General features: G+C 33.9%; 3 protein-coding genes across 3 annotated transcripts in view; all 3 read right to left on the bottom strand.

The window, feature by feature from the left end:
* The window catches only part of amon (prohormone processing protease amontillado), a 91,607-nt gene extending 75,000 nt beyond the window's left edge, over window positions 1-16,607 (bottom strand). Inside the window, exon 1 of the mRNA XM_076126713.1 lies at window positions 16,412-16,607. Within this exon, the coding sequence (XP_075982828.1) occupies window positions 16,412-16,567 (156 nt within the window). The 5' untranslated portion in view covers window positions 16,568-16,607. The remainder of the gene's footprint in view (window positions 1-16,411) is intronic.
* Window positions 16,608-17,840: 1,233 nt separating this feature from the next.
* On the bottom strand, window positions 17,841-18,924 carry ClpP (Caseinolytic protease proteolytic subunit). The gene has a single exon (XM_076126890.1). It carries the CDS (start codon window positions 18,720-18,722, stop codon window positions 17,961-17,963), a length of 762 nt encoding a protein of 253 aa, XP_075983005.1. The 5' UTR covers window positions 18,723-18,924; the 3' UTR covers window positions 17,841-17,960.
* A 441-nt stretch (window positions 18,925-19,365) lies between these two features.
* LOC142981210 (uncharacterized) lies at window positions 19,366-21,525 on the bottom strand. The gene is made up of 3 exons (XM_076126941.1): window positions 21,294-21,525; window positions 20,100-21,158; window positions 19,366-19,890 (listed from the first exon to the last, which is right to left on the bottom strand). Exons 1-3 carry the CDS (start codon window positions 21,349-21,351, stop codon window positions 19,505-19,507), a joined length of 1,503 nt encoding a protein of 500 aa, XP_075983056.1. The 5' UTR covers window positions 21,352-21,525; the 3' UTR covers window positions 19,366-19,504.
* Between the last annotated feature and the right edge of the window lie 3,551 nt (window positions 21,526-25,076).

A 25,076-nucleotide genomic window follows, 5' to 3' on the forward strand; every position in this document is an offset into this window, starting at 1 on the left:
CTTGTAACATACCTACTTAGGAAAGTTCTTAATCAAATTAACGAGTAAAGAGGTAAAGAGTTTGAGGCAAGGGTTAGAAGATAAACAAACCTCTTTTAATGTTAACTCAGCCGTGTGATTCTACGTTTGAAAGTTTACGCCGCGGTTTTGGTAATGAAAGAGATTTTACTTGAAGTAGGTGGATATCCTTTGGAGTGGTAATGAATATCAACCACGGTTCTTTTAAATAAAAGATTTTCTTATGTTACTTTTAAGGTACTAACCTATGCTTAGGTTTATCTGTAGCTAGTTGACACTTGATTTTTTAAAGGTTTTAAAACAACTGAAAAAGATCATCTATGAAAATATTAACTCTCTGGCTACCACGGTTCGTGAAATACAGCCTGAACAGACAGATCAACAGCCAATTCTTAGCAATAGAGTTCTCTTTACCTTTTGGATACGGGTCTAAAAGAACTGCATACAAAAAAGAGAATCAACCAAATCAAAAAAACTTAATTCTGAAAGACATACAACTATAGTATGAATGCAAGATTAGCCCTAGCTTTGTTTGTAGCCATTCACTTTCCTACTAATTACGCTGTTCGAAGCATCATTTACGAATTTGGCAAAAAAGAGCGTAATTTTGAATACAAATGTCGTCTTTCCAATTCGAGTGCTATTTTAAAAGTCACGTGTCTCTTGTGAAATACAAGCTCAAACATTCATGTTAGCAAACGACTTCAATACGGAAAATACACATTTTCCAAATGGATGTGTCGAACTGAACGTCAGCTGCAAGCAAATATCTGTTTTAGCGTTTGTATCTTCATTTTTACTGCTTCTGATATTTGCATATGAAACAACATGCATGCATTACCTGCGAATTACTTACAACCTTAATACAAATATCGTATCTTTTGCTGTAAAAATGAATGAATTACTTTATTAATACTTTAGTTTTAACACTGCTCGCGTGGCGTATTATATAACCCAGTATCTAAACAATCAATCAATCATCTTGTCAAATTCGGTGAAAATGCATTCAGTAACATTGAAAGGCTAGACAAACTTAGTTATTTCCCTATATGATTGAGCAAATGCGAACTAACATCCACCCTTAAATAAGAGAGAGAAAGACTTATAGCGAACCCTTCATAATATAATAACGTGTATAATTCTGTGGGGTGAACATATATAAATATAATAATATACAAGTTAGTATTCGTATATGATGAAGACTCAACGCTGGTAATGAGTTTACTAACTTGAGTTATAACGTTTAATAAGACCTTTTGATATATGCCGTTTGAGATGCAATATCGTGAAATCTCTGAGGGGTTTCTACTATATTACCTGTAAAATACACTATTATGAAAATAAATGTTATTTTAAAGTTCATAAGCAATATAAAATATATCACAAAGTTACAAAGGGGCGATTTCTATATCTATATTTTCTTGGATAGGTATGTTACATTTCCGTCTCCATCGTCACCTTATCCGATATAAAAAAAAATCTTCGAGTAGCTACTTTTAGGAAAAATTTTGAATGTCAACCTCTCGATACTAAAGTACTATTACTCGCAACTTAAATTGAAACCAAAAAATATTAGTATCCTTCTGAAACATGTTTCCTTATAAGTTAAAACAACAATCTGCGTAACAATAAAGAAAAGACGAGAAACAATCTTTTAACCATCATCTTTTACATATAAGTTTAAATTCAGGACAAAAAACATTTTCTTTAACAATCTTGAGTATTATTTTGTAGATAATCTTAAACTAATCTTATTCAAGCATCGGAAGTGTAATAACACAGGTTACACAACCTAACTGAACAATATTCTAAAAGTCAAGGCCTGTTTGCTACGGCGTAGAGCTACGGTGCTACGAACGGCTACAAATAAAAAAGTATCTGTCGTGTAAACGGGCGCAGGTGGTTGGAACGTGACAACCTCTACAGAAAGAAATGTTAGTACATTCGTTATGTAACCTTTTTTGAACGAATTAAATATAGCTGGACCATTTATTTATTTAATTATAGCAGTTTTGGCCTAAATTTATTCACGTAGTAAAAAATTAACATTTTTAGAAAATATAGCTAGTTCATCTATATTAATGGATGTAAAATTACGAGTCTCTTTTTTATTCTTTGCCAAGTAAATGGTATATTGGTTTTGAAAGTTTACGGTAACAACCCGGAAATTCGCTTTTATTAATGGCTTACTTTTCTATTACATCAAGTGTAAAAACATGACGCAAATGTATTTTTTATTATTATCAAGTCTTATTTTAAATATAACTTACACCCATTTTTCCTTCTAAGCGACAAACTAATTATCAACCTAAATTATTTTTAACGAAACATCTAAGTTAAATCAATTACCTCTTCTGAGTTTAAAATTATTAAAAGGTTAATTAGTACGAAAGGGTCCCACGTTTGATGTCTATTCAACGTTCATTAAGTTAGGCATTCAAGCCTAATTATAGTTAATAACTTGAAGGAAGTGCGGGAATTAGATCTAAAGCTCAAATAAGTAGCGCTGTACAGTCAAAGTTTGACATTTAAAATGTACTGCCAAAATACTTTCTACGACGCCCGTTAGAGGCGCTGATCAGATTTTCATACAAAATTTCTCGATGACTAGCCGGTTGTCGGTAGTCGATAGTAGCAGAGAATCGAGGTAAGGTTATACGAATTTAGCACTGCAGATATTTTCTTATATTCTCAGATTTTGTAGTACTTGTTATGGAGAAGGCTTTACATGTATTAGGAGAAAATAAAGCATATAACGCCGAATAGAATGGTTTTTTAATATTTGAGTGTAATAATTTTGAGAATAAATGCTCATTTCATTAGACAACTCTCACACGCTCATTTGATTCCATCTCATCATAGCTTGTACTCTGGTAACCAGATAACTGATAAACATACTTATATGCTTCTAAAAAAATATTTACATATAACCAGTATTCTCATAGGAACCTAAAATATCGTAAGTTAAGCCTTGAGTACAAAAAACCTCCTGTCTGGCACGGATACAAACGTTGGTCACTAACTACATAAAGTGTGAAGTAATAACAACATATCCTTCATTACTGGCTCACAATAAACTGCACTACAGAATTGCATTTCTTTTCTTTCAATAAACTATAACAATAAATGTCAGCTGAATGGCATTCAATTAACCTATATAGAATGCAGTTTTTATTGCGAAAAGAACCAATTACAAGAAAGAACTCTTTTATAGCGGACAAAGGAAATACTGTTAATTTTATTGGACGTTCTTTAAAGGATTACCGATCTTGAGTAAATGCACTAAAGAAATGTAATAACACGACAATTATAGAACAAAAGATACAACAATTTTTATAGTTTTTGATACACAACCAACTAAAAAAACAATAGATATGAGCCATTTAGTTTTAGCTGCATAAAAAATATCTTCATCGCATTTCTTACGTGCTAACGTACGCTCTTTTATTATATGAAACTAAAGCAACACATCACCAGTGATTTTCTAAACGTCTGCCGAAGTTTCTTGTGTTTTTTTTACAGCGAATGATTTGACACGCAAAAAGCTTTTGTCGGCGTTGTAAAATAACTCTTTTATTATATACAACTAAAGCAACGCGTCACCAGTTACTTTATAAACGTCTACCTAAGTCTTTTGTGTTTGTTTTGAGACGCATGAAGCATCTGTTGGTACTGTAAAATTACGCCATATAAATGCTCATTCGCACAGATTCGTTAGGCTTCACTGAAATCTTTTCCCGAGCGTTTCAAATCCAATAGTAAATCCAATCTGTGTGATAATAAGGTGCATCAGGTGTGAGATCTAGGTCTCAATGTGTAGGCAGTGTCCAGGGAGCCGCCCGATTGATTGCCATTTAGATATTCATGATACAACTGCGAGTGGATTACTGGGAGAACTAGATTTGTTAAATGTTTCTTTAAAAGGAAATAGTTGTGTACTTAATGCATTACAATTAGATAAGAGACCAAATTGTATTTTTACGTATCGTATTTTTAATATTTTCAGACAGTACTTTAGTTATATCGATATAATTAGTTTTGGATGAAGGTAGAATGGTTATGTGCCAAGTTTTTTTTAAGTTTAATATATTTTTTTTCTTATAATACACACAATAAAGTTTGTAAAGACTCATATTAAACTAGTTATATTTACACAAATTTCTTATAACAGCATGAAATAATAAAACAGCGTGACTAGGTTTTCGCAATGCAAGAATTCTACTTCGTTCAAATGCCTTCTAGAAAATTCCAGGCCATCTTGAGTAAACATCGCAGCATGCAACATCTTGAACGTTGCATATCTACAGCACTACGTGAATGCTCAGTAAATTGTATGGAATGTCTTCAGAGCCGGCGCCTTTGTCCTCCAGGTCTATTGTCATAAGATACTTCCGACGCTTGCACAGCTATTGGGTAAGCACAATAGACTTACATATGAGAATATATTTATGTGCTTCATATTGACGTAAATATGTTATTATAGAGTATTTTATGCATTTTTGTACTGTTAGTAGGTTTGTGCATATTTATAATTTGAGTTTCCCTATGAGGCTGACATAGCTTTTTGTTGGCTAAAGCTTGCCAATAAATTTGATAAAAAAAATAGATTAATTACATAGCATAGTTCAACAACTTAGTATATATAGAACATTAATGACCTGTGGCATATATAATGTACAGCTGGCAGTAGCCTGTATTATACAGTTACTTTATTTTGAAAACACAGAATGATGGATTATAAATCTAATCTAGGTTATAATTCGTCATTCTGTCATCAATTGCGCATACCAAAGCTCTTAAGTAAAACGTTGGACAATAGCAATATTATGCTCGAAAGACCCAAGAATACATACCATTCATACTAATACATAAGAATGCCAAACTTAAGCGTATATTAAAGTAGTAGGTTGGTGTTCTGCTTCAAAGTATTTTAAAATGGTTAATCCAAAGGAAATAAAGCAGGTCATAAAATGCCCAGAGAATTAAAATAAATATATTATATTATTTATTTAGTGCCTCTGAAAGAATCTCAAAGAATACACTCGTTATTCAAACTCAAATGCATCAATAAGTACTATAAAACCTTACTCTCGACCTTCCATTGTATTTCAGTCGTACTAAGCAATGGGCCATTCACCTAAGCCATTCAGAGACTTTTAAACAAACGTCTCATCGTTAAAAGTTCTGAATACTTTTGATTGCATTGCTAAGTGTTCAGTAACAGTTCGATCATATTTTATTCTGAAGTAGATCTATGTATATTGTGTATATAAAAATAATCACCGAAAAATATAATTTTATAAACAAACTAACTATACCTAAAAGTATAACTAGCTCACCAGGGACCAGCATCTGAAAGAATGGAAAGCCATATCTGGACTAACCCATTCGAAACTGTTCATAAATAACGTCAACAAAAGCTGGAGTAATAACCTAATAAACCTCAGCAAAGACAGCATCAAGAAAATACTTGGTGCTTTCACAGGACACTACGGCACGAACTACATGTTAAACAAAATAGGAGCCATAGATGACCCCAAATGCAGGCACTGCAATGAAGAAGCAGAAACCATGAAACACATACTGTGCGAGTGTGATGCTTTAGGAAGGAAAAGAATGGATCTTCTAGGATGCGGTTACCCTAAACCAGAAGACTACAGGCTGCTTCCGGTGGGGTGCATAGCAAAACTGATAAGTTTTGCCCTGCCCCCCAACGTCTAGAGTAGCAAAGGAGGGGGTGACACAAAGGATCAGGAATGGTCGAAGTGTCAGCCAGGCATTAACTGGCACCCCCACCCCTAAGATAACTAGCTCACAATGTATAACTTATGAACAACTAAACCAAATTGGATATATATTCTTAAACATGTTTGTATTTTTTGGGAAAAGGCTTGTATGGGATCGATGGAAACGAAATTTTAAAGGAAATGGAATCAACGGGATACGTTTGTTCAATACCCGGACGATGTCGGGCCAATTCCTAGTATACATATAGTATATATAGTTACAATAAAAATAACGTAGGTACAAGCAACCCACTGAACAATGTTTTAAATTTTTAAAGTGTTTAAAATAATTCTATTTTATTTTCTACTTAAGAATTGTTAATTTTAAGGTGTCTAGGTTTTATTTTTTATTAGTTCAGTAATCGTTTTTTATTTTACAGATGATAAGACAGTTTTAATGTAATAAGCACTCATAATAATAATTGTCAGTAACAACTAGCACTATTTTAATACTTAAAAGTAGTTTTTAAAACAACTTAAAAATAATTGTCAGTAACTAATTTTGTTTAAAATATACATTTTTATTTCGTGTTAAATTCAAACAAGAAGTATTTGCTTTTAATTTTATAACTAAACGAAGCCACGGTAATACTTGTACATACATTTTAAATACACACTTGTGCTTAAAGGGCTACCATCCGAACACGAAATAAACATATAATATTGACGAAAACCCTCGATTTAACCAAAACGTGTCCCCACACCGTGACCTTCACCATAATTGTTTACCGAGACAATACCGTCACGCCGCTTATAAATATTAACACCTACTGAACTCGTATTTATTCTCAATTGAATGACAATCACACATTAACATAATCTATACTTAATCGAGCTATTATTATCTATGTGGGCTGACTTCTGGGACCTGGGACTTTAGTGACGTCATCAACCTGCTAAAATGATATAAAGTGACAAGTTGTTTACTTATCAATGAAGATAACGCCCACGTAACCATGAATATTACCATGAGTGAACTCTTTGTGGGTGGTCACGCGTTCACCTAGATGTTAACTTTAAAATACATACATAATTCAACGCCTGTGGTATTCGAAGGTGTAGGCAGGGGTGTATGAAAGACACCTATGGTCATTAATAATAATTTTAGTACAATTTAATGATGGGCGAGCTTATTGCCATGGCTACTCCGGACGGCTATGCAGAATAATTTTATATCAATTAGTTAAATTCCAAAAGGGCTTCGTCCGGCCTGGGAAGTAAACCCGGGACCTCACGGTCAGCACCAGATAGCTGGTAGAAAGTCTACCACTGCGACTGCGCCACTGAGGTACTCATATATATATAATACTCAATTAACTTTAAAATATTCTACTAATAACCATGATTTACAAAAAAAATATGAGTTTTTATAATAATGCAATAACGCAGCAATGCGTGTTGTTACGAATTGAAAAGAAGTTACCTACATATTTGGTTTTCCTGATTTTCGTAATATAATTTGCGTGGAAAGATTTTCCGCCTTCGGTGGAAATGTATCAAATACATGTTATTAATACACACGTACATCTACAATTTATTTGACTCCACAGGTTGTTATTTTCTTGCAGATAAATAGAACAACACAATTTTTACCTTATTTATGGTTTCTAGGAATCACTTATTTGTTTATACGAAATATTGGATAGGAAGTTGAAACATTATATGAATTTTACACTCTATTCATATGTAGAGCCCATTAAAATCTACGTCTTACATACATTAGAAATAACAAAAATACAATTTCACATATTATTATTTAAACCCTATTAAAGCCTAAAGCCTTTTTTAAATTACTGTTCCTTCATTGCGCAAATAACTCCCTCGTGGTACATAACCAGAAAATACGCCATGTTTTGTTTACAACCGAGCCTTCGTGTAAAATAACCATAAATAAGTATCGGTTAACTCTAAAACAAGGAAATGAACGTGAAGATTTATAGCTAGCGAAGTAAAATGAAATTGAATTAGTTAAATGCCTCATAAATCCTCGTTGACCGGAATCCGTCGTTCAATCCAGTAAATACCGCTTTATATATTTTGTTATTGGTTTTGATATTAAATCTTATTGTTATATTCACATATTATAAATTGATACATATAGGTAATACCAGTTTTACGAGTTATAAATACATAAGTGTGGAGTAACGTAACCGACACTTAATTTATACCGTCATTGATTTTCAACAGTTTTTTACAGTATAAGTCCTATTAGAAACTTTTGCTACTATTATTACTAAATGTCAAATAATCGTGATAACTACCTGGAAAAATATTATTTGAAAAACTTTCATAGATCATGAACTAAAATATACCTACTACACATAGGTATTTAAAAATAATGATCCCCATAACGATATGATTGTTCCTTAAAAAATACATGTTCTTATATAATTTTACATACAAATTGCTCAATTACAAGATAATCGTTAACTCTTCAAGCGGAAATGTCAAGAGAGTATCTTCATAAATTTCAAAATATAATAAAACATTTTCATATTTTCTATTTACATTTTAGATAATAATAAAATAAGGGATCTTAATGTAGGCGTTATTAGGTTTCGCTAAACCTGATACAAATAATAACTAGAATACTTTATTAAATAGATATTGAAGTGGAATCAAAATTGAAAATGAAAAAATGAGGCTTCAATTAAAGACAAAAGTGAAGCTTGAGATAAAATTACTGAATACGTTTTAAAATCTAGGTCTAAAAAGGGAATTCCCTACCACGAGTAGTATCGTGTAGGTATTGCCGAATGCCGAATGTTATTATAAAAACTGATTAACACCCCTGGATCAATTTTCTACAGACTTTTGACATTTGAAATTACTATACTACTTACATTTAATAAAAAAAACTTGATACGAATGCCGCTTTTTTGTACAAATATCTCGAAAGTGGAAATCGCTTTTTAGATTTTATTTAACTTGACTGACAATTTACTAATCCTTTACACTACGATCATAATTTATTTCAGTACAGCAACATCGGCACACCATCCAAATTACTACAAAATTATTTACCAACCCCCAGTTTCTGAGTTCATTTAGCGGTAGTTTATCTATTCAATTGCGTTTTTTTATATGAATTTAGACGCTATTAAATAGATAAACTACCGCTAAATGTACCTCAGAAAGGGCACAACCACTTTCAATAACAGTTTCATAACAAAAACGAAAGATTTTTATATAAAAGCAATCAGTACACAAGCCGCATGACATAAGCCTGGGACCTTCATCCATCAAGTCTTAGACCGCTCAAGCCGTAATTTAATAAAACACGTGCGAGGATCCCGAAATTTTTGTAAATCTAATAATGAAAATCATTTTGAATTCAGACACAGGCAGTGTTCGCATGATTTGCGTTTATTTTAAGTATATGAGCTTTTTTGCCACGAACGAAAGTGCACTAATTCACTCACTAATTCTACCTGACGCCACCTTAGTCATCTGCAATAGATGTATTCAGGCCAATGATGATGAGCTTTTTGATATTTCATTATTTCTTAATGCTGTTTTAATTTCACCTAGAAGGAGTTACCGACCAAGTAAATATGTAATTCGTAAGTACAATATTAGGTACTCAAGGCATGAAGGTAACCAGCGGTCATGTATGACAAGATGTATAGATGTAAATGAAGCTGTTATTAAGGGTCGTATTAGATCATAACAGGGTTCTTCTGGCTTTGACCTCATAGTATAAAAACGTGACTTTATATCTGTTTGCATGTATGCAAAGAAAATGAATTGTTAAGTATTCGAATGCTATTTACGGTCCACGTGTCTTTCAACAAATTACTCTAATTCGATTCCAAGAAACTTAATTCGGAGAACCGTAATCCTATAATTACCTAATCAAGAGAGAACCGAATTTCACCCAAAGAATTAGCCGAGAAGCCGTAAAAAAATAACGCAAAAGTAAGCTCGGCGCGACGAAGTATAAAGACTCAGTGAAGCGTACAAGATTGTCTAATTCAGGATTTTTGCTATAAAATTACTGATAGACGGTCCCCGCAAAATATCAAATGGCAAAGGAGTATAGATCTTCCGATTTTCTTCATCAAACGAAAGACATAAAAAACTGTAGTAGGTAGTTATATATTTGACATTTAGGGTCCCACTTTTTTCTGGCTTAAAGGAATGTCATACTGAAATTAGCTTCTGCTTTCATTTCTTTTTTAAAAAGTGTATTTGTGTCATATTTTTTCGTCCCTTGCAAATTACACCAACACCGGAAATTCTATTAGGCCGTCTTTCCTCTCCACAGTAATCTGAGATTCTGGAAAATTCCACCAATTTCAAATATTACGGATGACAAATTAATAAAGTCGTTTTTAGTCAATATTGAGTCAAGGAAAATTTAATACTTTTCAATCCAGGGATTAGAAAGTAATTATTTTTATGTCAAATTAATTAAACTTATAATTTTAAGTCAATAAAAATTTTAGGTGTTTCTTATCCGGATTAAGTAAAATTGGTATCACAAGTAGTATGATTGAGTTTCGCTTACAAAAAGCAAAAAATATATGCTAATTTAGCGTATTCATGAACTACTAGCTGACCCGCGCAACTTCGCTTGCGTCACATAAGAGAGATGGGTCAAAATGCCCGTTTTCGTAACATTTCTTATTGTTACTCTGCTCTTATTGGTCGTAGCGTGATGATATATAGCCTATAGCCTTTCTCGATAAATGAACTATCTAACACTGAAAGAATTCTTCAAATCGGACCAGTAGTTCCTGAGATTAGCGCGTTCAAACAAACAAACAAACTCTTCAGCTTTACAATATTAGTATAAGTATAAATGTAAGTGTTTAGGTAATGAAATTAAAATTACCGGCGGTTCGGCAGAAAAAATATAGGGATGAGAATGAGACAAAGGAAATTTGTAAGGATCGTACCAAGTGGCATTCTCTGTCTGCCTACATCTATGGGAAGAAGGTGTGAGTTTATGTTTGTTTTATTAAATAAAGGAATAGATTATATCCAAAGCTACATTTACTAATCAATATCATCACTCTTTATATATATACAAATTTTAACGACTGCATAATATAAATATCAGATTCCACCCTCAATTGGTTACAGATACGGTCGTGAGATGCCGAGACGTTGAGATGAATGCTCGTCAATTATATTCCAATATTAATGATCTGTATTAGGTATGGGGTTTATTGGACACCCAGACGACTTCACGTGGTTTAATTGGATTATAACGAGTGGTTATTTAGATACTTGTGCCATAAATGCCTTAGTTAATTGTGTATCCAATTGAATGATGTAAATCTATAGTCTAGTATGTATTTCATAGCATAGTGATTAGGAAAATAAATTTTCATTGACATGTGAAATTATAACAATACTAAATATTAAATACTTTTTATTAAATTATTTTAGTCACGTTGCTACCTGTATATTATTTACATGTTATTCTTCACGACGCGACGTGAACAATTAGGCTATGGTTTCGAAACGATTTATAAACCTTTCAATATTCATTTATATGGAAAAGCAAATACTCCCACTGGTATAACTATTTTCGTCATCACATTTCAGTAACACCTAACAAATAGGTACTAACAATAGACAGTAGACACATTATTTGTACTACGGCGTAGCCCGTAGCCGTAGCAACTGTCTACGAACCTTTACTTTATGTACAAAACCCTAATTTGTCGTCCAAACATCGTTATCACATTAAGGAATTATATCATTGCGTCCGTTCTTCCATAAGCTTACCCTTGTACACATGAATAGATATATAAAATATGCTATGTTGTGTACAATTTCAAATGAGATACGAATTATTAAAAAGGTCGTATTAAATCGTCGAGATTTCGTTTGTGTGACGCAAAAGGACCCTTTTTGGTACGATGTGCTCTCATTATAATAATATCACATCAGATTAAACCCGTCGTAGAATATTTATACGAAGCTATTTTTGTTTGTTATTACGGACAATGTTTGTTTTTTAAAGGACTGCTTTTAAAAGGTTAAACGTTGTAACCTGACAAAGGTAGGTCTGTGGGTTGATAAAAGTTATCACTTTTTATCTGTATAAAACATAATGGTTTTCAATCTATACTAATAATATTATAAAGCTGAAGAGTTTGTTTGTTTGTTTGTTTGAACGCGCTAATCTCAGGAACTACTGGTCCGATTTGAAAAATTCTTTCAGTGTTAGATAGTCCATTTATCGAGGAAGGCTATAGGCTATATATCGTTACGCTACGACCCATAGGAGCAGAGTAGCAATAAAAAAGGTTACAAAAACGGGTAAAATTTTGACCCATTCTCTCTTATGTGACGCAAGCGAAGTTGCGCGGGTCAGCTAGTCCTTCTATAAATTACAAAGGTTCGAGTTGATTTTACCTATCTTAAGAGCTTATAGGTTATCTAACAATGTTTTTTTTTGCCATAAAATAAACTTTTTACTGTGACATGATTTGATTAATAACAAGTTCGGATATGTGATGATAGTATCAATAAACACATTTTATATATTTTGTACACTGTTCAAATCTACATATCCGAATAAAAATGACGTTAATACTAGCTCGACAATATCAATTTTAGTAACACGAATAAGAAAATATTGTTTTAAGTTACACATTACGAAATCTTGCTCAGTAAATTGACAAGGATAATCATTATTAACAACTTGCTTCAAACATAGCGCCTGTTTTACAGTTATAGTCATTAAGCTTAAGTATATTGACGGCTGGGTAACATCATAGCCAGTCAATAATTATACTTTATTATTTAAGGTCATGTTTCGATTATTTTTTCATATAAAACCAACGCAATTGATAAAAGTTTGCAAAACTAAAATAAACCTTTATCAATTATGTTGGTTTCATATGAAAAAATAATCGAAACTAGTTCAAATTCCCCCTGTCTATGTTACTCTAATGATTCAAAGTTACCCAAGTTGACTGTAACAGAAACAGGCGCTTTTAATAGGATATTACAAGCTGACGACTGCTGATCGCGACTAGTGTAACTTACGCAGAAACGTCAATAAAACTAACGTAAAGTTACATGAGCATTGTAATCTTGTATAACTCTGTATCAGTACGTGGTAATCGTGTGATATGAGATTATAGTCAAGCAATATAAATTAAGTAAGAATAGATCAGAATATAATTTATTTTTTCCTTCACTATCTGCCTTATAAACTAGACTTATATTTGTGGAACAAAAGTAAATTGGCAATGAACTTGGAAAATAAAATATTAAAAATTTCAGAGATGATTATTTCTTGTTGATAACCAAATATTGAACATTAAAGTGCAACAGTAAAACTGGAATAAACTCAGAATAAACTATTAGGTATGAGTATTTTTTGTGTCCTGTATTTAGAAGATAACTTTATCTCCTTCAATTTGTATTCAAGCAGGAAATTCTATGCTAAAGTGACACTTTGGTAGCGAGTGCGTTGAACTACCCGTATCACATTAAGCCGATATCAGTCTTTCCATCGGTCAAACTACTGGCAAACAAAGTACCGTTGTAAAACCCTCGACATTGAAAAAGCGACCGATACACGACCGCCATGTGCCTGAGTTTTACGATGAGTTCGCAACTACTGAAGAACACTCGAGACTACAAACTTATACCTTGCATGTGACCTTTTCAACGTGGTGAAAGCAGATTGAAAGATATTGAATAAATAAAAATTCTTCAACCAAAAATTTTAAGTTAAAAGTGCAGTGGTTCACTGTGCCAAGTAAGTTAATACATATGTACATAAAATCACGCCTTTTTCCTATATGGGTCAGCAGAGACCATAGACCGCCACTTGGTATGATCATTACAAACTTCTCTGGCCTCATCACGCCTCATTCACATCCAGGTGGATACATCTTACACCGTTTGCCGTGCCAATTAGGTAAGCTAAATAACTTTACCATTGAATATAAGTAAAAGTAATTATATTAAGTAGATTTGTAGAAAAATACTACATAGGTACTATTAATTTATTTTGTGGTACATACATAAAACACCAACTGACAGTAAAACGTCTAAGTAGTAATTTTATTTAATCAAACTCATAACTGTTTTATACTTCGTAATAAATTCTAACGCAATTCTTTAGTAGTAATAAAATCCTTCGTGGTTTAACCAGTGGGGGTTAATCTAGAAACCATTAAAGCCTTTGGAAAAACGGAAAGGGAATTAGGATGACGCGATCATAATCCGCCGTCCTATTTTTTACTCTCAGCGGGAGCCAGTAATACGCAAGCGTTTCGTAAAATATATAACAAGAACTTTTTTATGTAACATGTCATAATAAGTAATGGTTCAAATGTGTTCGTGCTTAGTGCGTATGAAGCTAAAGTGCCTGTAATGTATTTCATGTAAAATTAATGGTTGATATTCTGTTTCGTGTAGTTCGTTGAGTTTTTAATAGATAAGGACATCATAAATATAATCTATTTCGAACATTAATGGAGAGATTGTCGAAATTATGATTTAATGTTATCATATAAATATATTTAGAACTGAATAATGATGTCGAATGATAGTGGTAGAACTGGTTAGGATATTATTTGCCAATGTTAAATTTAATAAATAAATGGTTCATTACTATATAGAGTTTATGCTAAGAACGTTTTATATCAGTAAATAGGTATAAATAATTATGTACTTAACTGAATAGCAACTAGTTTATCGATTGGTACATCTAAAAGGCTTCAATCGATCGACTTATTGCGTATTAATCGTATTTATTTATTTCAAAGCACGCGCACCATTTTAAAACTACAAAATATAAAACTTAGATAGCTATCTACTATGTGAAATAAGTTTTTGCCGCTTATTTTAATGTTAAATATTATCATAGACTACAATTTATCTAAAACTCGTAACCGGCGATTCTTTATGACAAGATGTATCGATGTAAATGAGGCAAGGGAAGTGGCGTTCTCTCGGAAATGGCATACTTATTTCAAAACTAAATAGTCACTTAGTCGTGTGTCTTAAATATATGTGACATGAATCTAAACTTTTCATCAGCAAAGGCTCTAGATACATACTAGTAAACATTCTTTTTAACGCATAATTACTTCTTACTTCGGTGTCTACATCTTAATAACTGTTACAAGCTAGAAAGGCCTGCGAAGTATAGTATAATAAATCATAACGGCTATATAGCAAGCTGGTGTGACCCAGCGTTTTGTCTCACACATGATTATCGTAACCCAGTTCCGGATGTAGGCCACTGTTGTACACTCAAGTACAAACACGTATTAATCTAGATTCAATATAGTATTTAACGTATTTGCTATTTTATATTGAATATGTGTTTAATTGAGGTTATGATTTAGCTACATTAGTAATTAATTATTTTTTTAAAACTGGTATTGCGGCGTTTATACTTAAGTAGTTTTACATTCTACTAATGTTTGCTTTATTAAGGGAGACATATATTACTTAAATATTGTGTTAGATTAGTAGTCGAACTTTCATTACCTACATAAAGTTAAATTAAAAAAGCGTTTGATTTTCTATGTGTTCTGAGATACTTATTGCAACTATTACTCATATCGGCTATCCTTTATATTAAACATGAAATAAAAAGGATTAGGTAGATATGTTTTGTCTTTGTTTTTGTTAATATTAGTTAAATTAATATCTACAAAATATTTTTGACCCTATTTAAGTTCGGTATTTTTAGTATTGGTATAAATAATCTCGGACTGTTACTGAAACCCGCCTGCCGACGGCTTTCGTGGAGAGCGATTTTATGTAGCGGCGTAGAGTCTATTCTAAGAGCGGTCTATAATGTGATGTGATACATTATTAGCTAAAACATTAATGCATATCTCATAATAAGCCCTTTTCAGTGGAAGTATAAATAAAAAGCATTTCCCTTCTCCTATGTATGTTAGATAATAGGTATATTCGAAACGAAGCTTCTAACATTCATCTAAACTGTTTTAAATTACCCAACGAGATCCCTACATAGATAACTAACTGAAACGAAACAATATAACTTGAAACGTGTTCTAAACTAATTTCATTAAATCTCTACTATTCATTGGCAAACTAGTTTCAAATCAGAACCGACGATGTTTACGTTGGGCGGATGTGGCGCGCGCCGCCGGCACAAACACCAACTAACCACAATAAGTTTAGTTTTTGTTTGAACTATACAACCGATACATAGCAACGAATCCAACACGTTTACCGATCATTAAAGCCTTTAAAAGCCTATCGAGTAAGCCTATAAACCGATAACAACACGAGAGAATAAATAGCGCGCCAATAACTTTTCATTACACAACCTACACGTCGGCTAACTTACTTGCGTATGCTAAACGAGACACTTAAAGTAACTCAGCACACATACATACGTACAATCAAACTTTTCCAATTAAACTAAAGCCTACTACGAGCGTCGGAAGCCGTACTAATCAATTTATACAATTACTTATACGCGTTATGATAGTCATTAACCAACAGATATCAATTTACGAAGAGCCACAATAAAATTCGGGTCGATTTAGGAAATTCCCTTCAATATAAATCAAGTTATACGAGCGCAAATATGAGGGCGCGCGTCTATGGGTATGTTTACGTATAATCACGTGGTCGCCACTCACCGGCCCCAGGCTGTCGAAGCCGTGGCGCAGCGCCAGCTGGTGCGCCTCGTCGTGCGCCACCGACCGCTTGAAGCGAACCAGGAACGTGTTGGTGAAGACCTCGCGGGACGCGGCCGCGCCAATCAGCAACGTCGCAGCCAAGCATTGCAGCCACATGTTAGCACGGTGGCCGACGGCGGCTGACTGAGGCCTGATTCCCGCTGACGTCACCAAGTATCGACCGCCTCCTGGCGCATGCGCCACCCCGACCATTCAACCACACGCTCGCCTCCACTCCGCAACGTCCGAGCCTTTTCACAGATTATGAAAGGACGCCGTCACACTACCATTGTTTTGTACGAACAACCTAGATTCTTGATGTTCCGTTGAGCGCGACCCCATCTCCGTCCCGACCTTGTTCACGGTAATAAAGCTTCGGAAAGGCTCATCTCGTCTCAATGTTGTTTGCGGGAAGATGGGTTAATGGCCCGTGTACGAGCTTAACAGCAAACTGGTATTGACATTTCAAAACTAACGAAAGATATTTCAATATTTGCACATGGGAAAACTCATCTTGCGAAGTTCAAATTAACTTTTCTAATCTCGACCGAGAGTTGTCAGTTAATTAGCTTGATGGACGGCTGTTATGAAATCGCGTCTCGTGAGGCTGCGGGAGTTTAATGGCTCGACACTCTCTAACTTGAGAACTCTCCCTAAGTATTCCTTTTAAACAAAGTTACGACCAATAAAATTTAAGCATAACTATTTTCTCTGGGGTGCTCTATAACTTTGGACTACTGCCTAATTTGAATCTTCCCTTTCTTTTTGTTTCTTGATTCCCCACCGCATAGATATAATAAATGTCTATATACAACTAGCTAAGGTACCATTACAATCGAATTAAATCTAATAGGGCGACTATCTTATACCTATTTTAACACAACTTACGCTCAACGAATGTATAATCGTTGCGCTTCTACGTCGCGTCAACAATTACTTTTTATAATAATATGTATAGTAATTGATCACTACTCGTAAATGTGTAAAGATTTGGAGTTCTAAGTATTGAGTGTAGATATTGACTAACTACACCAGTTTCTTTCCAAGAATTAAATAGGGTAAATAAGCAGTCTGCTTATGTACAATAATTATTTATCCCAAGCATACACTGCTGCAGCACCATAGAGACTGCAATCATTATCCAGTAAGTGCGGTGAGCTGGACTGCTGGTGTAACAAATTTCAATAATATTCTTGTTTGATGTTGTCTCCTTGAGCATCACAGATTAAATAGCAAAAGAAAGTGATTATTTTCTTTCCTACATGAATATAATCATAATAAAAAAAAATTATCATATGTCCACTACATATCATTTGTCTTGTTATTGAAAAATGACTGTTCTAGTTATTAAAATTGAATATGAAAATAAAGGAATAATAAAACTATCAAATTAAAAAATACAATTTACTATTATAACAATGAATAATCTGTAATTATTATCACAAATAATTAACAATATTAAACCATAAGTTCAATAGATGTAGAGACTCTTTCATTTATCATCACTTGCTCAGACCGTTGTTGGTGTCACAGGAGGGACTGTGCCAGCATTTCCAGCAGCACACTGCTGCTCCATAGCATGAGACGGAGGATGTTCCAGAACATTATCTATAAGTCCAAAAGTCTTAGCTTCTAATGGTGACATGAAGTAATCTCTTTCCATTGAACTCTGCACTTTGTCTATTGGTAAACCAGTATGTCTAACATACAACAGGTTTATCTGAGCTTTGAGTTTCAATATCTCTTCTGCCTGAATTTGGATGTCAGTAGCTTGACCTCTAACACCTCCAGAAGGCTGATGGACCATGATACGAGAGTTTGGAAGGGCATGTCTCATACCAGGTGCTCCAGCAGCAAGGAGCAATGAAGCCATACTACAAGCTTGTCCCACACACCACGTAGCGACCGGCGGCGTTATGTACTGCATCGTATCGTAAATTCCTAAGCCAGCAGTTACATTTCCACCAGGAGAATTGATATACAGATGGACTGGCTTTTTACTAGATTCTGATTGTAAGAACAGCAGTTGAGCAACTATGAGTGAACTGATCTCGTCGTTTATAGGTCCCATTAGGCAGATGATTCTTTCTCGTAGCAATCTGGAGTAGATGTCGTATGCCCGCTCCCCTCTCCCTGTCTGTTCCACGACAATTGGTATCATGCCGAGTTTCAAAGGACTACTGGTACTTATCTTCCTCTGAATATTACTACATCGGCTCGCACTGATGCTGCACGTAGCTCGAGCAATTTGTCGTACATAATTTAGAGCCATTTTCGTCTTTGTTTCGTCAACAGTTCGATATTAAACTACGTGATAGCTACCTGATAACTACTGTTGAAGATGCTTTACCAATAGTTGTCTAAACAAATTCTTCTTTTGACTTTTATCTAACAATAAATATTACGTTAAAACTTTCTTCTATGATTTTACAACCTACAAAACATTTTTGACACTTCGATGACAATAATATTTGATGACAGCTGCCACCAAAGCATGACAGTTAGTAATTTATTTTTTATGCGCGTTGTATCGTATGAATAAAAGCTTTTTTAGTCATAAAATTTTTGATAAAATGATAATGTTCTGGACGTATAAAAATGGATAATTTTATATGTATAGACAATCCAAAATAATACGCATTATGACAATATCAAATCAATGCTAATAAAAACGTCAAGGTCCACTCATGTTACTAATTTGTTACTTTATTACATTGGGATTAATTTGTACACCTTGAAGAAAGGTTCACAATTTATTTTGAGGATAATAATTTTATTGTAATTATAATTACAGTTATTTAAAACCGTAAGTCTGCCTTTGCACAAGTTGCCCAAACTATTACATTATACAACCACCATTACCTATAAAAATAAAAAGGATTTATATTTTGGTATTAAGAAATGCAAAGGCAATATAAATTGATTGATAATCAACATCATCATTGTATTAATCATTATTTTCATATCACATTACAATGTATAAAATCACTGGCACTTATCAAATAATTATAAAAATAAATCAAACATAATTACTTAATAAATATAAGGATATAATTAAATCATTTTGCTTTGAATTTGTCGGCGTCTTAATTTCATTAATGCTTCCTGTCTTTTCTTTTCGATGATAGACTTAATATCTGTAGAATTAGCACTTGATTTCGCTTGAGACTGTTCTATAGGTTTATTTTGGGTATTTGTAGTGGCAGACGGTATCCTTGGCTGAAACTTTTTAGTAGTAACTGTCTCTTGTTTCTTGGGGACAATGGGTTCTTCAATTATTTTCGCAATGGGTGGTTGTGGAAGTTGTGTGAGCTGTGATGATAGAGAGGATTTCTGTGTAGTGAAAGGTAGAAGTCTCTTAGCCATCAGCCTTTCTCTTGCAAGCTGATGTTTCTTTTTTATTTCATCTGGAGTACATCTTATAGGTGAATCTCCTGGCCCTGAAAAATATAAATATTATAATAGAATATTTAAGTTGACCTTAGTAAAACTAGGTTTTTTTTTAAATTTTACATTACTGTCCACTGCTGTACAAGGGCCCACAGCTCCTCCCAATGCAGGAGGGGTTAGGCACTTTAGATATTACTTAATATTTTGTTCAAACTTTTAAACACAGTGAAGATTAGAAAAAGTAAAAAAAAATTTTCACCTGTAGTAGTGTCAGCATCATTCCCAAATGGCATTGAACTATATCTACCAAACACAGTCCCACTAGTAGCTGGTAGATTCACATTAGTGACTGTGGGAGACTCGGGCATTGAGTTATGTCGACCAAAAACTGACTTAGTAGAGGGACTGCCCTCATGGACTATCAACTCTTTGATCATCCAACTGTCTTTAGATGTATTCAATTTATTCTTAGTTCTAGAAGTATCCATTTTGGCTGGCATCTGTGTCAACCTGTCCAATGCACTATCATTCAAATTTCCAACAAAACTGTCAAATGAATCATTGTTTAACTTTGGGGAGTCACATTTTTTTACATTATTGACAACTGGAGAGTCCAATTTTATACTATTAAGTATGGCATCCATTGAATCCTGGTCCATTTTGAAATTGAAATCTGATCTCAGTGATTTGTTGTTAAACTTTGATTCATAGCGAGGTCTTTTTGCTGAAGACTCATTTATTAAGTTTTCCTCTACAACCTGACTTGCCTTTATTAAACATTCATTCATTGAGTCATCTGATTCTAATGCAGCATCCGGATCTGTTTTCACAAAGTTAGAACTTAACACATTTCTCCTTAAACATCTGGAATTACTCCTCATTCTACTTTTAGGAGAAAATTCTGGAGACTCATTAAAGATGTCATCTTCACTTCCTGAGTTCACCTTTTCTGTACACTTTTCCTGTGGTTTCTTGGCAATAAGCTCATGCAAATTTTGATTTAATTCTATCAGTTCTTGAAATAGCTCAGTCTTTTTTTGTGGAAGTTTCATGGCTCGACGTTTAGGTAACTGTTTTTCAATGATTTTAGGTTTTATTATTCGTTTTGATCTCCTACTGACTGGGGTAGAGTTTTTTAACCGTGATTTAGCGGCATGTTCCGATTTTGGTGTATAAAAATTCCATACAACATCTGTTTCGCCTTCTGCTCCATCTTGGGTACATAGAAATGGTACAGGACTAGCCGCGTCAGAGTCACACACCGAATCACTGTCCCTTGAAGGCGACTCGGCTTGGTGTTCCGGCGTCGAACATGATACTGTAATTAAATAACATCCTCTCAAGTCAAAAACGTTTTATCGTTATAAGATCATTGTTTTCGATCTTATCAAGGTATTGATACTTATTAAGTTATCATAAATGGTTTGTTTTTGCTCAGATTGTAAGCACTTACCTTTATTTTTCCTCTTCATCGAGACCATTTCGTTTGAAGTTCTACTGCGTCTATTCATAAGGGTGGCTGTAAATGTTTTTATCGGTTGAAACTCATCGATTCTTCATGCAGCATTGATAAAAATTAATCTAATTACACCGCAATATGGAGAAATAAAATAATTTTGTTAAAATTGTTCTCAAATGAAATGTCATACGTATTCAATACATTGTCAATGTCAATCGTAATTCGTACCAACCACCAACTGTGACCAACTGTCATGGCTGTCAGCTATAAGTTTATGTTTTTTTTTTGTTAGAGAAAATATAGGAATGTACAAAACTATATTGTAGTTCATAGATACATTAAACTAAAAAAGAAGAGTACATTTAGATGCATAAATGAAGTAAGAATATCTCATGAATAATTTATCCATGGGAAACTTTGTTTATGAAATCGTATCTGTAATATCAATTTCTTTTTTGTTTATTTATGTATTGTAATAAAGTGTAAACTATTTGTATAAGTAGTAAAATAGTAGTAGAACTTTTATCCACTTAACATTGTCGTGTATAAATCTTAAAGTTATAGTAAACTACAAATGACTTACTTTAATATGTTACGCTGCTTACTAATCGTTACATCACTACTAGAACTGTCAAAATCAAAACTTCAAAACTCAAGAAACGCCAAAGCCAAATGAAAATGTCAGTTGTTTGAAGTCAAGCGCGTTCATTGGACGTGTGGCAAAAATTTTACTTTGTATCGTCGCGACTCGCGATGCTCTTTCGGAAGTGACATTTACATTGTGAAGTGATAAAGAACTCGTGAAAATGTTGGCGGACGGCGAAGTTGTTGGTGATGGGTCATGGAACCTCACGATCTACGTGACGGACCTGAACGATAAACGGACTATGGTCGTGAAAGGAGACATGCATATTGGAGGGGTTATGTTAAAATTGACAGAAAGCTTCGGTCAGTATCATTGTTTAGATAAACAATTATCTGCATGACTGTACTAACCTTACCGCACAAAAGTTATTAAATCTAATTTAAAATTCGAATAAGACCAGTTTATTTGTATGCCAAGATTTTTTTTTATATTCACCTAATGCTAATAAAGAGCAGTGATAGCCGAGTGAGCAGTGATAGCCGAGTGAGCAGTGATAGCCGAGTGAGCAGTGATAGCCGAGTGAGCAGTGATAGCCGAGTGGTATAAGTTGACACCTCCCACGCAAGTGGTCGCAGGTTCGAACCCGAGGCAACACACCAATGACTTTTCGAAGTTATGTGTGTATTAGAAAAAAATTATCACATGCTCCAACGGTGAAGGAAAACATCGTGAGGAAACCTTGCATGCCTAAAAATTTGTTTAATACATTTATTGAGGGCATGCAAAGTCCCCAACCCGCACTTGGCCAGCGTGGTGGACTCAAGGCCTAACCCCTCCCTCATTACGGGAGGAGACCCTTGCCCAGCAGTGGGACAGTAATGGGTTAAATTTATTATTCACCTAATGACTCATGCGTATTTTCATTCAGCCTTGAGTTCTGGTGTTATGTATTTGATTTGTTTATCTTTTAGGTCAACAAAAGAGTTACCTATTTAGATTTATTTCGTAACTTTGAGACGTTTGAATTAACTGAAGTAAATAACTTTTGTGACTTAGATTGTAGGTAAATAATCTAATAAATAGTATAACTTATGTAGATACCCGTGTTTATTACCCACTTATTTAAAAAAAAATCATGGGGTGTTGAAACATATGAAAGTACCTATGTAGGTTTTTACACATGCTGAGCGAAATATTTTCATTTATTCTTAATTTAAAACAAAAAGAAAATATGAGTTTTAGTTCCTAAACGGATGTGCTATTTGGAACTTACAGGATATAATCCTTGAATCCTTTTCTTCGCATACTAGGTATATGTATTAGTTGAACAATACTCTGAATTTAATAATACTCAGTGATTACTACAACTAATACTGTATTTTCTATAAGATCATTTCAGTTTTTTATTTACCCTATCATTTCAGACTAGAACAAAAAATTCAATTATAGGTACCTACAACCTATAAGAACACTATACTATACCCAACTGTTTAGTTTCTGTACTATGTTTGCTATTGAATACTAAAATATTGCACATTCTATTGAGATTACACCATAAATACAAAACCTGGTGACTGCAATTTGTATGCTCACATACCACCACTACTAGCATACATAAATAATTTATACTCTATACATACTAAAATGTGTAATTTTCTGCCATAAATTCAAATTCTTCCATACAAAACATGTTTCCTAGAGCAATGATCATTTAAATGACAAATTCATCTCTTTAATATTCAAACTTCATCATACTTCAGAAGCCAGTTTGGCTTGCTGACTGGTCCAGATAGCAATAAAAGCAATACCTGATTAAAGAGTAGAGGGAGAGAGACCGAGTTATATGTTAAAACAGGATGGAAGCTGCGCGTACGCAAGCACGCGTCCTTCGCGGCCGATTATGTCGTGCAGACTTCGGTTTTTGCCGGCACTCGTGCAGGTGAACTACCGATCAGTTATGCGTTTAAAAGAATTTTCGAAATGAAGATGTTTGGAGGCTGAGAGATCAGACCGAGTGGCAGATGCCAGTTACTAACCTGTTTTAATTGCAACTTATTGGCAACAATCTATCTTGAAATACATAGCTTCGTCTCAAATAAGTCGTACTTACACTTCTCGATTTAATCGTACTGCATCTGTTTTGGTTTTGTATGCACAAATTGCTTTGAAATGTTAATAAATATGGCTATACTTAACGCAAATATTTATAAGGAATAGGTACGTACGAAAGATGCAAACAGGAAAATACTATACTTAATGCTTACGTGATTCGTATTCCAGCAAATTGAATACAGTTAATTCGATTTCTATAGAACTACGAATTTAGCAAACATTGTAAGCAAACTCGTAAACAGCTTAAAGTTCTCACCTACGCCAAAATAGCTGTGATAACTTTCAAAATGGCGGTGTATTCGCCCACCTAAGTCCCAAACTCGTATTACTTATGTATTATTCAGAGTCCACTCCTGTATCAACTGCGTAGTTGTAAATAAACAATATAATCTAGTCCGTTACAGTAAAAACATTACGCTCCTATCTTGTTGTAACAAGGAATTAGGACACTTGTTCGTCTGTGTTTACTGAGATAATTGGATTCCAACATTGTTTAGTATACGAACTATTTGTTACGGAATATCAATTACTTGTACAAGAGAAACCTTGTATAAATTCTGACTCGGTTTTATATTATTCGGCAATTAGTCTGAATGTTTTTATTTTTGGAGGAACAACGAACAAATTTCAATCAGTTTAAATCAATTGTGCGACAAAACAATATAGGTACCTAATTGAAAAGAATTACGGATAGTTTAAGTCGCAAAACAGAGTGCGTCCTACGACTTTGAAGCAAATTGACTTCCATACGATCCTGTTTAACAACGGCAACATAATTGCAAATAATTTAGAGGCAATAACAACGGACATTTCTTAGAAAGTACCAATATCAAGGGAGAATTTACTGCAGCTAACGTTAGTAAGATAGATATGCATAAAATCAATTTAACCTCAGCCGTCCAGACTAATAAAGACTGTATTCTTCGTAGATAAAGAATAATTAATGTACGCCAAAGAAAACGAGACGTCCTTTGACACCAATAATAGATTCTCATTAGTCAGTCGGTAACAGACAGAGAGTTGAATGGAAGACGGGATAATAATACCTCTTTGTGAAGAAAGTCACCTCTCATGGAGAT

This window comes from Anticarsia gemmatalis, chromosome 19 (genome assembly GCF_050436995.1).
Source record: "Anticarsia gemmatalis isolate Benzon Research Colony breed Stoneville strain chromosome 19, ilAntGemm2 primary, whole genome shotgun sequence".
Lineage (NCBI taxonomy): Eukaryota > Metazoa > Arthropoda > Insecta > Lepidoptera > Erebidae > Anticarsia > Anticarsia gemmatalis.